At 35.3% G+C, this 15,900-nt stretch overlaps 2 protein-coding genes across 3 annotated transcripts in view; both read left to right on the top strand.

Annotated features, from left to right (window-relative positions):
- Window positions 1–15,900, top strand: part of LOC149718750 (DNA (cytosine-5)-methyltransferase 3A-like) — a 68,346-nt gene that overhangs the window by 23,026 nt on the left and 29,420 nt on the right. The window contains exons 9-10 of the mRNA XM_089852177.1: window positions 14,703–14,836; window positions 15,544–15,608. Coding sequence (XP_089708303.1) covers window positions 14,703–14,836; window positions 15,544–15,608 — 199 coding nt within the window. The remainder of the gene's footprint in view (window positions 1–14,702; window positions 14,837–15,543; window positions 15,609–15,900) is intronic.
- LOC149718751 (uncharacterized) lies at window positions 7,010–12,417 on the top strand. 2 transcript variants are annotated; one of them, XM_089852175.1, is made up of 2 exons: window positions 7,010–7,663; window positions 10,631–12,417. In XM_089852175.1, exons 1-2 carry the CDS (start codon window positions 7,075–7,077, stop codon window positions 11,518–11,520), a joined length of 1,479 nt encoding a protein of 492 aa, XP_089708301.1. In that variant the 5' UTR covers window positions 7,010–7,074; the 3' UTR covers window positions 11,521–12,417. The 2 variants fall into 2 exon arrangements, with proteins under 2 accessions (XP_089708301.1, XP_089708302.1); XM_089852176.1 differs by having other exon boundaries at window positions 7,010–8,296; window positions 10,441–10,771.

The following is a 15,900-nucleotide window of genomic DNA, read 5'->3' as shown; positions in this document are numbered from 1 at the left end:
TTAAGTTTGGTTAGGTTAGAATAGGTTAGATTGGATTTACGTTCAGTTGGGTTAGGTTAGAATAAGTTAGATTGGGTTATGTTGGCTAAGTTTAGATAAGGTTATGTTAAATTGAAAGACCATCATTTATGGATTTGCGTGTCACTGACAAAATATCCATGTAATTTTAGGTTATTTACTTGAAGGATATTTCATAAGGTACATAGCTATCCGCACTGACCCTATTTCAGTGAGCCTGGACACGAATTGATAAACACGAGCCGAGCCCAAAAGTTTATGAAAAAAAAATATTTTAGAGATTGAGCCCGGGCTCACAACAAAGTTAGCCTAGACTTGAAGCTGTTTTCAACAATTTCAACTGTTTTATAAATTTGAAGCGTTTCTTGAACTCGAGCAAGGCCAATTTAAAACTATAAGCCCGCACATTTTGAAAGAGCGCTCACTGCCCCATTTAGTGTAAACAGAAACTAATGTAACTCATTGATAGACGAAATTTTTTAATACAAAAGTGGTGAAAGTCATTTGGATATTGAATAAATATTCAAATTTTGCATTTATCGCGTAAAAATAGCTATGCAATTATATCTACTTAAACATTTACACTGCTTGTAAGAAATGTTCTTCGTAGATATGAGACTAAGCTCTAGCTTGAACTTAATAAATTGACTGAGGCCAAGCTCGAATTAAGTTAGCCTTAAATACTATCAATCTTGAGCCCGCAAAAGATATTTGAGCTCGAGTTGAGCCAACAAATATTTTGTGAATGAACCCGAGCCCGAGGTGAGCTCAATATTGATTCCGAGGTGAGCTGGTTGTGAATTTCTAAAAATAAACGTGAGGTGAGCTGACCCCAAGCGATGGTGGGCAGGTATGTGCAGATAGATTTTAAATTAAGTGAAAATTCAATAAAAATCCGTTAGTTTTGCTTTTCGCCATCCATTTAAATTCTTGCCTATATTTGGAGTGCTGAAGATTTTCAAACATTGCATTAAATAAATTTTGGCGGAATTTGTCCTGCTTGGGGTATTTTGTTGTAGACATCCCGGGGATTTTGGACGATGTGAGAAGAGAGAGTATAGACGACCGTATACGCCAGTTTCACTGGCGTATAAAATCGTCTGGTGGGGAGGGGGGGGGTTCATTACTTCCCACTTTTCGTTCTACTCTCTAGGCGGTACCGTGCCTGAAGGGCGAAAGTATGGTTGGGGGGGGGGTTTGATGCCGTCACGTATCACGTGATGTTGTTGGCGGGAAATTTGAATTTATAGGGGTATTATTTCGGTGTATTTTTAGGTTATTGTGTCTATTTAAGGTATAATTTACGGGTAATTCTATAGGTTCATTAGGCCCTTTCTGCCTGTAATGCTATTCTCTGTATGATTTTGAGGTCTCTCCGTGTAGGCTTATGTTATACTAAAGAACTAGATTAGGTTTACATTGCAAAAGGTACCAATTAAGCTACGATGCGGTTCTAGGTGTACTCATGTTTTGTATTGTTATTTTTAGGTGTATCTTTAGGATATTGTGTACATTTAGGATATGATTTTTATAGGTTCAGTAGGCCCTTTCTACACCATCCTGTAATGCTATTCTCTGTATGATTTTGAGGTCTCTCCATGTATGATTATGTTATATTACATGAACTAGTTTTAATTGAGATATGGTTTACATTGAAAAAGGGTACAAATTACACGCGGTTCTAGGTGTACTCATGTTTTGTATTGTTATTATTAGGTGTATCTTTAGGATATTACGTTCATTTAGGGTATGATTTATATAAGTTCAAGTAAACCCTTTCTGCACCATCCTGTAATGCTATTCTCTGTATGATTTTGAGGTCTCTCCGTGTAGGCTTATGTTATACTAAAGAACTAGATTTAAGTGAGATAAGGTTTACATTACAAAAGGTACCAATTAAGCTACGATGCGGTTCTAGGTGTACTCATGTTTTGTATTGTTATTTTTAGGTGTATCTTTAGGATATTGTGTACATTTAGGATATGATTTTTATAGGTTCAGTAGGCCCTTTCTACACCATCCTGTAATGCTATTCTCTGTATGATTTTGAGGTCTCTCCATGTATGCTTATGTCATACTAAAGAACTAGTTTTAATTGAGGTACGGTTTACATTGCAAAAGGTACCAATTAAGTTACGACGCGGTACTAGGTGTTCTCGTTTTTTGTGTAATGGTTATTAAGTTACTATGTTAAAAAATAGTACATTGTAATATCATAAAAGGGGAATTAAGGCAGTTTTTACACAACTTGGTAGCTGGTAATCAGTTAAAATGAACAAATATTACTATAAAACATCATAAAATGTTGATCCTAACTAAAGTATACACGAATATAGCTAGACTGCTTCATATATTTTCTAATTAGCACACATTTTAAGCGACATTTTAATCAAAAAAGAATTACATATACCGTAACACATGATTTCTTACTAACCTTGTCACCAACCTTTCTCTCCAGAGTTCGGAAGTGAAATGACTCTCTATGGTTTACAAAATCGCCTTTTGGCAACCCAGCAGGTGTAGGTTACATGACATTAAGGGGGAGGAGGAGGTCGAACATGGTTCATAACAAAAGAATTTATCCCAATCTGTTTTTACTTATACGTAAACACGTTCAGACGTGTCGTAATGGCTTTTGGGGGCGTGGTCGAACCAGTTGTATTGTTATCAATGGAATTTATTTTGTCCTTTCTTTAATTGGACCACCCACCAGGTTTTATGACATTGAAAAGGGGGGGGGGTGTAAACCTTTATCCCCATCTGTGTTTTAGGTATACGTAAACATGTCCAGGCGTGTCTTAATGGCTTTGGGGGGAGGGGGTCGAACCATTTGTATTGAATCAATGGAATTTATATTTAGAGTGATCTATTGCTTTATTAATAGGGGCTGGTGATTCATCCTACGAGGGGTTTCAAGCATTTAATTGATTACAGGTGTTTGCCCCGAGGGCCTTATTAGGACAAGTCTCAACAAGTTTAAGATGTTTCCGTTGCGTCAACAGAAAGGCAATATATCATTAGACCGAAGCATTGACTATACTATATTTATCAAAATTATCGGCAGCGTAAAACAAAAATTTGTGGAAAACGTAAAAACGGTATTGAAAGAAGCATCATTCACAACGCATTTCGTGTTAAAAGTAAAAAACAATCGAAACGTTTTTGATCAACCACGTTACATTTTTTCGCAACGAAATTGAGCATTTAAAATTCTTAAAAACCCATAGGAATACATGGTAAATTGAATAGACCACCGACACGAAATCAGTCATGCACGTGACAATTGACTGACACGGAACGAGTCATTTGAAAAACATTTCAAATTAATTAAAACGTTTCGATAAATTTTAGCTAAATTTATCAAAATTACTCTATGTTTCACCAAAAACACTTTTGATTTAGCAAAATTTCACCAATTTTTTTCTATTTAAATAAAAATTTAATACCTCTTAACCCCCCCCCCCTCTTCGCAGTAAATAGTATAGCAATGTTTTACTATACAGAGACTAAGCTAATTAAACAAAGTATTTCTTAGGAAACGTCCATCCATTCGAGCACGAGTATTAAAATACCCAAAATATATGTTTACAATGTCGAATCATCTACATAGTTTCACACTAGAATATCACTGCTATTTACACTGTTCTAGGGAAAAACACAGATTTTAACTAACACCTTTAGAAAAAACATAAATCCCTATTTACTAAAACAGAATATAACACCAGCGAAAAGTTCAAAGTACAACACAGAGGGTCATTTAGCTAATGTCAGTGCATGAATCGTGGATCTCTAGCAATAGAAGGAAAAATTGTACGCAACATTTTTCTATAAAAATGCTTATTTGGGTTTCCTAAATTCCCCAAAGAATTGCATACAAAGTTTGAAAAAGTACTGACTTCAGTTAATCCAACTCACTTTGTTTCTTTAGTTGCCTTAAAATGACGAAACGAGTCATTTGAAAAAGAGTTCACATGACTAAAAACGTTGCGATGATTTTCGCAATATATTTATCAAAATGATTCGATGAAAAGCATATTTTCATTAATTTCAGAATCATTAATTTCAATACATAACGCGATGGTGTTGCAGACTTAAGGAATTTAATTTTCTATACCTCAAAACTAACTTTACTCTTATCGTTGCAATTTATTTATTTATTTATTAAATAAGGCTCGAGGGATAGGGTCGTGAAGCCTGCAGGGCTTGGGTACGACCCCCCGCCATGGCAAAAGAGTCTAGATACAATACGAGAGTATATACAAACGGGGGAATATTACAAACAGAAACGTACAAACGGACTAACAAAAGAGAGAAATCTTACGAAATGGTTAAGTTTAAACATTCAGTTACGTCATTAAAATTATTCCTTACTAGTAAATTTGAATATCATGAAAAATACGGGTTTTTACACCAATAGTTACAAAATTTGACGACTGCTTTGATTAAATTTAATGTGATAACACTAGTATTAGTGGTTAGGGTCGCTCATTCTTGAGATGTTCAGACTTTAGGGTGGTGCTTCCCTCGATTGTTGTCTGATGCTCATAGCGTTTTTTAGATACATTGGAATTTATTGTCCTTTCTTTAATTGGACCACCCACCTGGTTTTATGACATTAAAGGGGGGAGGGGGAAGAGGTCGAACTTGATCCATAACAAAAGGATTTATCCCCATCCGTTTTTATTTATACGTAACCTCGTTCAGACGTGATGGCTTTTAGGGGCCTGGTCGAACCATTTGTATTGCTATGAATGGAATTTATTTTCGGATTTATTGCTTTGTTAGTTGGTGACTCTTCCTACCACGAAACATTTGATTCGAGGAGTTTGCCCCGAAGCCATTATCCTGACAAGTCTCTACACGTTATGTCTTTGTTGCGCTAACCGAAACCATGAAAATATATGAGTATTTTTCCAGAACTATAGGAGACTAATTTCGTTCTTTTTTTAAAGGAAATAACGCTCTTTTATCATCTTTAACGTAGCAAATAATGTAACAAAGCTATCCTAAATACCCCATTTTAATTTCAATCTGACAGCTACATCAAAAACTTTCAGTGCTTACATCTCAAGTAAACGCTGTATCAATCTAGGATTAATCAAAACATTTGTTAAAAAACAGTACATTTTTAACCTTTTTTATCGCAAACCATACAATATATTGTGATTTTCCCGCCTATCTTAAATACTGGTTGGGGGTTCAACATTGTTAACAAGTTGGGTAGAGTAAAACAGTCCTTGCCAGATATTTACGCCTATACAGAACTTTGACGAGATTAAGAATACTTTGGTAGAAAAATCACTCTCAAATCCTTGTTTTTGTCAGTCATTCTCACAAAGTCTCTGATTTTTTAGTGAGGTTAACAGGTTTATTTAATTAGGGTTTACAAATAAACGTTAGAAGACGAAACGTTGTTGTGTGCCGTTTGTATTAATGAATGATAAGAGAAATCCTTTGTGACTCTATCGTCCCCATGATACGAATGCGTTAACATTTTTAAAATTAAGTGCTTCAAAGTCTTAATCCCTCGTTAGACGGACAGTGACGTTTTTCAGACAAAACCATAATTTTATTTTGGAATACTGGAATTATTTGTCCATTTAGGACCAAATTGCTCTAGGTTTAGCTTTCTTTATTTACAAACCTTTCACAATCAACTGTGTCCTTTTTAAAGGTATTACAGTTCCATCACTATACTAGCCCGTAGCGAAAATTATCATTGTACTATGAAATTAACCCAATCAATAGCATTTCGGAGTTATACGCCTTTTGTTATGCCAGTTTTGTATACACATCGGTGGAGAAAGGTCTTTTGTTCTATTCTTGCGAAAGACGTCTAATGTTTGGACTTGTTTTGAGAATTTTGATCCGCAGATAAACCTTTTCATAACGAATACTAGCTCAATTGGCGCTGTCTCTACTATAAAACTTTCGAAATTTAGCCTCTTAAGGAATTAAATATGTTATATTTAAATGCCGAGTTGCTACCTGGTTGATTAAAAATATTTTATAGCCTATTCCGTAAACACGTCGGGACGTGTCTTAATGACTTTGTGGGGGGGGGGGGGTCGAACCATTTGTATTGTTACCAATGGAATTTATTTTGTGATTCATTGCTTTACGTAGGCCTACTTCTCGCCTACATAATCATAGTGTTATTCAAGACCGTGAGAAACTATTTGGTAATAGGTTAGCTTAGGGTAGAATTTTTTTAAATCTACTATGGTTTTTACGACCTGTTCGGAACAAAAGATATTTTTAGCAGACATGAAGATATCAAAGGATATTTTCACAATTGAGAATCTCTAGAAACGCTTTACACACCATGTTTTTTATTTATTACCCCCATAAAGTATTGTCCCTTATTTGCGGTGTTTATACCAAAATTCTATTTATAAGCCACTCTTTTCTTGACAATTTATTTTACATAAAGCAAATCCATCGTTATTTTGTTATAAAATGGGTAAACTATTAACAGGCATGGGTCCGAAAATGCATAGTGAGAAAAACATCTGGTGACTGATTAGCAATAAATCAGGCTATTGTTAAATGATTGAGGAATATGGGCGTGTCTATTAAGAAATTTAGTTTGCTTAAGGTGGCATTTTTTTTTGAAAAATGTACAATGGTTTTTATGACCTATCAGAGAAATTCGGAACGTTATTATTTAACAGACTTGAAGATAACAAAGGATATTTTCTCATTTGAGAATCTCTATAAACGCTTTACACACCCTGTTTTTTATTTATTACCCCAATAAAATTGTCCCTTATTTGCAGTGTTTATAACAAAATTCTATTTATAGGCCGCTCTTTTGTTGACAATTTATTTGACATAAAGCAAATCCAACGTTCTTTAGTTATAAAATCGGTAAACTATTAACAGGCATGGGTCCGAAATGCATTGTGAGAAAACATCTGGTGACTGATAAGCAATAAATCAGGCTATTGTTAAATTATTGAGGAATGTGGGCGTGTCTATTATGAAATTTAGTATAAAAGCGGCTGAGGAAATGATCAAAATACACAGTCGATCTTCAAACACCGAAAGTTAAACATGGACCCTGAAACTCTTAGTACAACTTTGAACGAACTGGCTATAAATAGACCTTGGCCGTTACGTTTAATATACGAGTTTTATTTCTACCTATGCGCCTATCTGCGAATAGATCCGATGTACGGACCTCAGACTCTACCACAACTCGTAGTACAGGCTGACTTAAATGTCATTCAAGCCTGCCTCGACTTACTCGAATATATGAAAACAGTTGTTCGAACGCCAGAGGACTGTACCACCATAGAAGAATTGGAAAACCTAAGAAATCTAATTCCTAGTCCCTTAAGAAATGAATACTCAGATCGCCTAGCGAAACGACAAGAAGAAATTGAGCGTGGTATACGGGAAGAGGAAGCCCAGATCGCCGACTTCAACAACTCGCAATATGACAAAGAGATAGCCACGTTTTTAGCCCGAACGGACCAAGGACCCCCCATAAAGGAGATACTTTTGAACGATACCTTAGAGAGGGAGAGCGGATCTGAAGAGGCGCTTTCTGACGATGATATCGATGTACAATGGGGAGGAGGAGAAACGGACCAGCCCATACCTATTGACAGCGTACCTTCTTGCGAGATACTAGGTCAAAGTGAGAGATTTTACGAACATTTTAACATGTATGGTAGAGAGGTAGTTCTTAGAATTACTGAAGATCCCGTAGCCCGTGTATGTACCGTAACCAAAAGCGTTCTTAGCAAGTATAGGCCTACAGATTACGTCCAAATTACTTTAAAGAGTGCGGCAAATATTTGTAGGTCCGAACTAGAATTATCTTTTAGACGATTAGATCAAGTCGACCCTAATATTCTTTTTGACCAGCTTAGTGTTATGCTTTATGATGACGAAATGGAAGCATTTTTCCTGGGTCCTGTTAAAATTATTTTTAGCATTGTACGATTGCCTGAGGGCAAGACCCTCTCTACGGCCCGAGGTATTAAACCTTTTAATCTATTCTGTCAAGATAGACGTGGTATTGTACGCATAGTTAATTCTGACAACCTGTGTTTAGCCCGATCGCTTTGTGTGTCTATAAATCATAGAAATTATGCTAATGATACAACCGAAGACAAGACTCTAAAAACTCAATACGAAGCTATATCTAGGGCAAGACCAGGAAATAAAGCGCAAAAAGAAGCTGCTTTAGAACTATGTTATAAGGCAGGAGTAAGGGCTAGTGAGTGTGGAACTGCCGAATCTTTTGATAAGTTCAAAACTCATTTAAGTCAGTATTCGATTTTCGTCTACAAATTCGAAAATAGCGTCCCTGTTTTGATTTTAGGTGAAAACGATCCATATGATACTAGGCCCCGCCTCTTTTTATTGAATGAAAATAACCATTATAACGTTATTACAAAATTAAGGCCACTTTTTAACCACGACCGATTCTGCGAAAAGTGCCTTATCCCTTATTGGCGAATACAGTCCCATAAATGTAATGACTTTTGTTTTAGTTGCATGAGACCCACTATCTGCCAAGGCCCCCAGAAAGCTTGTAGATTTTGTTTACGAAAATTCTTAGGCGATGAATGCTATCAAAGCCACTTAGCATCTTCCAGCAGTAAAAAGCCGCTATGTGAGCGCCTTTTTCACTGTAGAGACTGTTTAAAAATTATTGATTTTTCCCGAAGAACTGAGATGCATACGTGTGATGAGATATATTGCCAGGTCTGCAAGAAATATTTGCCCAGCAACCACTTATGTTTTATTCAAATTATCACAGACAAACCTCTGAAAGTGCCATCCGTTAAAAAGCCTAGACCTAATCAGCCTAACCTTATGTATATTTTCTTTGACGTAGAATGTATACAAACGAAGGTATGTCAGGAAGAGTTAGGAGCCTATGAACACCAGGCTATCCTGTTAGTCAGTATAACCGTTTGCGAAAATTGTATAGACAAGACATCCCTAGACTTTAGTTGCACCATGTGCGGGCAATTCGGACCTCGTAAACAACATTTCTCGGGTGGGAATCCTATATCTCTATTTCTAGATTATTTAATGCAATTGCATGCCGTTAAGAACGTCATTATACTGTCTCACTATGGCAGTAATTATGATAATCAACTACTAATTCGAGAAATCATTAATAGGGATGAAAAATTCGTTCCGTCTTTGAAAATTAACGGAACTCGAATTTTAGAAATGAAATTGTTTAACTTGTTATTTCTGGATTCTTATAATTTCATTCCTGTAGCCTTGGCAAAGTTTCCCGCTACTTTTGGCATATCAGACGCCGCTAAAGGGTATTTTCCACATTTTTTATTCAATGTAATAGAACATAAATTTGATGTAGATAGACAGGATGAAACCAATTATGTTATAGAAAGTAGTCTACCCCCTATCGAAGCTTATGGCTGTCAATATTTTACAAGGAAAAATTTAGATGTCTTCTTAAAATGGCATAGCTCCGAAGATAGTAAAGGTAAAGGTTTCGACTTCGTGAAGGAACTCAATTATTATTGTGAGAACGACACGGTTTTACTATTCCTTGGATGTATAACGTTTCGTACATTACTCTTTAAAGTAACGGGTGTAGATCCATTTAATTGCGGCGCAATTACTCTTCCTGGCGTTTGCTCTTACGTATTTCGCAGGAATTATCTTAAACCCGATACTATAGGCATCATACCCGCTAATTGTTATAGACTTAGCGAAAATCAGTCGATAGGGGCTATAGAATGGTTAGAGTGGACCGCCAACAAAAGAAATATATCTATCCAATCATCCTTTAGAGGTAAAGAAACCAGAATACAAAAACTCAAAGTAGACGGATTTTGTGAAATCAACAAGGAAATATTCGAGTACTGGGGGTGTTTTTATCATGGGTGTAAAATACACTTTCCCTTAAACAGAAACAAGGCTTTGCACGGAGACCCTGCACAGACTTTGAATTCCAGATATTTTAGAAGCATGCTCATGTTAGCCAAATTAGAATCCCTCAATTATGAAGTGAATGTCAAGTGGGAATGTGACTGGCAGAAGGAAAAATTAAATAAGCCCGAAATAATAGAGTTTTTAAACCATAATGATATTATGCCTAAAATAGTGAAAAGATTAGACCCCCGTGATGCATTCTTCGGGGGGAGATGTTGCGCAACAAAACTATACCATAAAACAACAGGATCGGAGCGTATTCACTACGTGGATTTCACAAGTCTATACCCATTCATTAATAAAACCACCAAGATACCTATAGGACATCCTGAAATCATATTAGATAACTTTCCTGACATATTTTCGTTTGATGGTCTTCTTAAGTGTGACATATTACCGGCCCAAAACCTAATTCATCCCGTTCTGCCTGCTCGTATTAACGGAAAACTAACATTTCCACTATGTTACACATGTTGTAAAACCCAATTTCAGGGTGATTGCGAACATACTACAGAACAAAGAGAATTGAGAGGCACATGGGTAGTCGACGAGTTACGTCATGCAGTAGAGAATGGTTACACAATCACACGAATGTACGAGGCTTGGTCATACAAAGTGACACAGTACGACCCCAAAACAGAACAGGGAGGACTGTTTAAAGATTATGTTAATACCTTTTTAGAATACAAAACCCTAGCTAGCGGCTTTCCAGCAGATTGCCAGACTCAAGAAGATAAGGAGAACTATGTCAAAAACTTCAAAGCCGAAGAGGGTGTAGAACTGGATATCACTAAAGTAGAGAAAAATGAAGGTCTCAGATGCCTTAGCAAACTTATGCTCAACTCTTTTTGGGGTAAATTTGGCCAAAAAACAAGGCACACCTCTACAGAACTAATCAAAGATGCCAACAAATTGTACGGATTAATATTAAATCCAGACTTGGAGGTTAAAAGTTTACTAACAATCAACGAAAACACCGTATTAGTAAAGTACGAACACATTCTAGAAAACGAGATTGTGCACAAACACACAAACGTAGTTATCGCTTGTTATACAACATCTATGGCGCGATTACATTTACTAAAACATCTTGAAAAGGTCGGTGACCTTTGTTTTTATTATGACACGGATAGTTTAGTGTACCTCTCGCCAGACGGCGCTCATTTGCTACCCACAGGCGATTATTTGGGGCAACTTAAAAATGAATTAGAATCCTATGGACAAGACGCTTATATTTGTGAATGGGGGAGTGCTGGACCAAAGAACTATTCCATGGACATTCTCGACCCTAAAACCGGCACTAAAACTAACATTATCAAAGTTAAAGGATTTTATTTAAACGCCTCTACAGAAAATTATATAAATTTTGAAACAATGAAGAACCTACTAGGCGTAAACAATGAAGGTGAACCTCTACTGAACTCGGTTCAAGTCCCTATAGGCCCACAAATCAGACGTCTTCCCGATCACACACTGATCACGATCAACCAGACCAAAACATATCAGGTCGTAGTGGATAAAGTTAGAATACTTCCTGATTATAAAACAGCCCCATACGGTTATATTAATTAGAATCTTTGACATTTTCGACATAAGTTACTCGTATATATTCTAGATACCCAGTATCAGTATTTTAATTAGTATTTCAAGTATTATTTATAGTAATATTAACGTATTTCAACATGTAACAATATTTTAACGAATACGCAGCGTTTTTGGTAATATTTTTGCATTTAATAAGCTGTTTTTAATTAATATATATTAGCACTTTAGTCAATAAGTATTGAATTTATATTGTTTTGTATAATTGTAATTTTTATTTTTTGATGATAATTGTAGTAATTTTTTAAGTAATATTTCCATATTTTTATCCGTAATCGTATATCAGTATTTTAGCGTGTATAGCGCGTCAGAAAAAATATATTTTTTCGTCAATCCTATGAACATTTTAGTTTAATAACTAGCCTAATATTTGTACTAAAATCGTATAATAACCATTGTAGCTTTTAAATCATATTAAAACGTAGTATTGTTATATTCTCCATGAAGGTACATGGGTATATATGTATTTAATAATCTCGCATGCAGTAATATTGTTCTATTTTCTATAATGGTAAATGTCTATGTGCTTAATCATCTTGTACTACGATTTTTTTTTGAAGTAGTATTAATTTTGCATTTTATTGAATTTGTTTGTTATCAAAACCATTGTAATTCGTATTGTCTAATGATGTTCTTTAGTTATGATTGCGCATTTTAACTGTATATCAATATTTTAGCGCGTAGGAAAATATATATTTTTCAGTCAGTCCTATGAGGATTTTTAATTTAATAACTAGTATTGTGCTTACTTACCATGTATTCTATGTAGTTCGTATTTTCAGTATGTTTTTTCAGTAATATTTCGCATTTTAACTCAAGTAATTGTACTTATTCTCCAAATTCGTATTAAAACTAATGTAATCCTTATGTTCTGAGTTTTTTAGCACTACTGCTTCATTTTAACTTCTAATCAACTATCCAACTGTGCAAAAACTGCCGTAATTTCCCTTTATGATACTAAAGTGTACTATTGTTTTAACATAGTAACTTGATAACCAATACACAAAACAGGAGAACACTTAGATCCGCGCGTAATTTGTACCCTTTTTCAATGTAAACCATATCTCATTTAAAACCGGTTCTTTAGTATAACATAAGCCTACATGGAGAGATCTCAAAATCGTACAAAGAACAACACTACTAGAAGGGCGGGTGTAGAAAGGGCCTACTGAACATATATAAATCATGCCCTAAATGAACGTAATATCCTAAAGATACACCTAATAATAACAATACAAAACATGAGTACACCTAGACCTTCGTCGTAGCTTAATTGGTATCTTTTGCAATGCAAACCCTATATCACTTAAATCTAGTTCTTTAATATAGCATAATCATACATGGAGATACCTTAATAATAATAACATTACGGGAGGGGTGCGTTTAGAAAGGGTCTACTGAACCTATAGAATTACCAATAAATCATACCCTAAATGTACACAATATCCTAAAGATACACCCAGATAATAACAATACAAAACATGAGTACACCTAGAACATCACCATAGTTTAGTTTGTACCTTTTGCAATGTAAACCATATCTCAATTAAAACTAGTTCTTTAATATAAGAATAACATAAGCATACATACAAACAAAGAATAACATTACCGGCAGGGTTGGTATAGAAAGGGTCTACAGAACCTATAGAGTTACCAATAAATCATCCCCTAAATGTACACACTATCCTAAAGATACACCAAATTAATAACACTATGGACACTGAATGCCTTCAACACCAATAAATTACGTGACGTCATACCAATACACGATAAAAAAACCCCTATAAATTCAAATTTCCCGCCAACAACATCACGTGACGTCATCAATTCCCCCTTGGGGGAGAAATGACCCCCCCCCCTCCCCACCGGACGATTTTATACGCCAGTGAAACTGGCGTATACGGTCGTCTATACTCTCTGAGAAGGGATTATGTCCATTTTTGCTATTCGGAAATTATATAGGACTGGGTAGGTCTTTTGTACAGGGTGAATATGTGAGCACCAAATGGAAGCATAGGAATAGGGCTATCGATTTCTAGTAAAGAAATTTAAATCACAGAGGTTCTTTTTACATTAATTAATTACGTTTGGAAAATGTTGGAAATCCATAAAAAATTGCATTTTCACGTTTTAGAGCCATTAAAATATTTCAAACCTAATCTATATCATATTAAAATCTAGCTACTACGCCATCCCAATAAAAGCTTTTATTTATTTATTATAGCTGTTTAAAAATTGCTTGGTTTTTCAGAGCTACCCATCCTGATACTACCCATTGCTATAGATTGCTTTAGATATTAGCAAATATTGCTTCATTTGATTGTAATCTTATGAAAATGGAAAAGTGGTAGTTTACAACAGGGTTTACAATTATGATCCGAGAAATTTGTACAGATTCAAATTGTGATGTGTATATCGCTGCACTTCATTTATACCCGAACAGGAATACATAGATTTCTTCTTCTTGTAATCTTTAAGAGGCCATAGACCCCATACCAATAACTGATTGAATGTAAGGGGAAGGGCTTACAAATATGTTTAACCGCCAGCGACTCTTTCGTCGTGTTTCATTGGCTCTTCACACGTATAGAAACAAAAAAATTAAGAAAACCACTGGAAAAAACGACATATAATCAATCAAACAACAAAATAAATCCTCCTAACGCAATGACTCTAAATAACTCATACCATTGTACAAAAAAACTTCTTCTGTTATCAACAAATATATAGTCATTAAATAAAAATAATAAAAGTTATTGTAAAAAAGGAGCTCAAACATTTACTTAAGGCGAACCCAAACTTTAAGTCCATAAATTAAAATTTCAAAAAATATATACAAGGCTATGTCTACTCGTTCAGCGCAGAGCGCATGCAAAGAGAATTTGTTTACATTATGGTTTGGCGCTCATAGGTCGCGGAAATCACGGCGCATGTCCCTAGCTATGTCAATATCACGTGGTTTGTAAGTTCAAATACATTATGCATAACGATTTCTTTACCACCTCTCCTTTCCTTCGAGCGGAAAGACCCAGATTTCTGTTAAAGATTCCAGGCAGAAGAAATCTATGCATTCTTCACCCGAAAAATTTCATTTCATTTATACCCGAAAATTTTCAATTCAATTATACCCAAAAATTTTCATTTCATACCAGACATATGCATCGCTTGTGATTTGCTAGAAGCCAGAGTTGTCATACAGCATCCAATAATGGAAGGTGGGCTTTGCCTAAAATGCAAAAATCACTTGACCGAGACATTTTATTCCGAAGGTGATGATGGATTATATGTAAGTGTGTTATCTTCTATCTAAATAATTGTGAAAGTTTCAATTCGTGGCCTTATGCTGGAACAGTATGACAGTTGCAGACTGTCTAAAGTTTGGAAATAGTTCCATAGAAATCTATTTTCATTCTCAACATGTTGCACAAACACCGAATTTCTCATTAACTAGAAAGTTTAGACTCTTAAGGCTCTTTCAGACGATCCAACTTTTTGACTCAGCTGGATTGGTCAACTAGAGTTGAATCAACTAGTTTGATCATGTGAATAGACGCTGGATGAGTTGAGTCACCAAAAAAGTTGGTTAGGAAAAATTGGATCGAGTTTTTAAGTTCATTTCTCCAGCCAATCAAAATGAATAACAAAAAAGCCTTTTTCGCGGGTTATTTCGTAAATGCCAAGGTAGGTGGCGCTTAAAAATTTCCATTTGGCGGTAAAGGTTTAGTCGAGTGAATAGGAAGGATTTATTTCACTTTTCCCTTCAAAAGTTGGGCAAGTTGATACAACTTTTTGACCCATCGAGCTCAGTCAAAAAGTTGGATCGTCTGAAAGAGCCTTTACTGTCTTACATGTTACAAATGCTTATAAAAATTAAAACAAATGAAAAAACAATAAAATGAAATAAAATGCAATTAATTTCAACAGCTATTATGTTCATTCCCGGTAACTTTTTCTACATGACCAAACTAAACCAACATGTTTTTTCCATTACAGACAAATTGTATGCTGTGTTCTTTAGAAGGTTTCTTTGTAATTTGCGATGAAAAAGAATGCAATAGGTACGTCCAATCTTGATCAATTTCTTTAGGAATGTCACTATCAGATAGGGCTGTGCGAATAGTGGTTTTTCAAACCGAATCGAATACGAATCGAATAGTAAATCTCTTATTCGAAATCCGAGTCGAGTACTCGTTTAAACGAATATTATTCGTTTTTAAAGAAATGTAGTTCGAGCACAATTTTGTGTGTTGTAGAACGAGTAGAGACTCGTAGCTTCCCCTCTACTAAAAAGCTAGACCTTATTTGTCCATAAAAAGGGTATGCATTTCGATCCTCCCTCCGTAACTAGAC

This window comes from Phalangium opilio, unplaced genomic scaffold (assembly GCF_054372755.1).
Source record: "Phalangium opilio isolate 3A_F unplaced genomic scaffold, DU_Popi_V2 ptg000002l_1, whole genome shotgun sequence".
NCBI classification, from domain to species: Eukaryota; Metazoa; Arthropoda; class Arachnida; order Opiliones; family Phalangiidae; genus Phalangium; species Phalangium opilio.
The sequence above is the reverse complement of the archived record's forward strand: the minus strand, read 5'-3'. Positions and strand labels throughout refer to the sequence as shown.

Excerpts from the sequence above, each read along its gene's own strand:
- LOC149718751 (XM_089852175.1), top strand. The coding sequence starts at position 7,075 with ATGGACCCTGAAACTCTTAGTACAACTTTGAACGAACTGGCTATAAAT. Across the intron at positions 7,664-10,630 it reads TTGCGAGATACTAGGTCAAA|AATACAAAACCCTAGCTAGC; the intron begins GTGAGAGATTTT and ends ATACCTTTTTAG.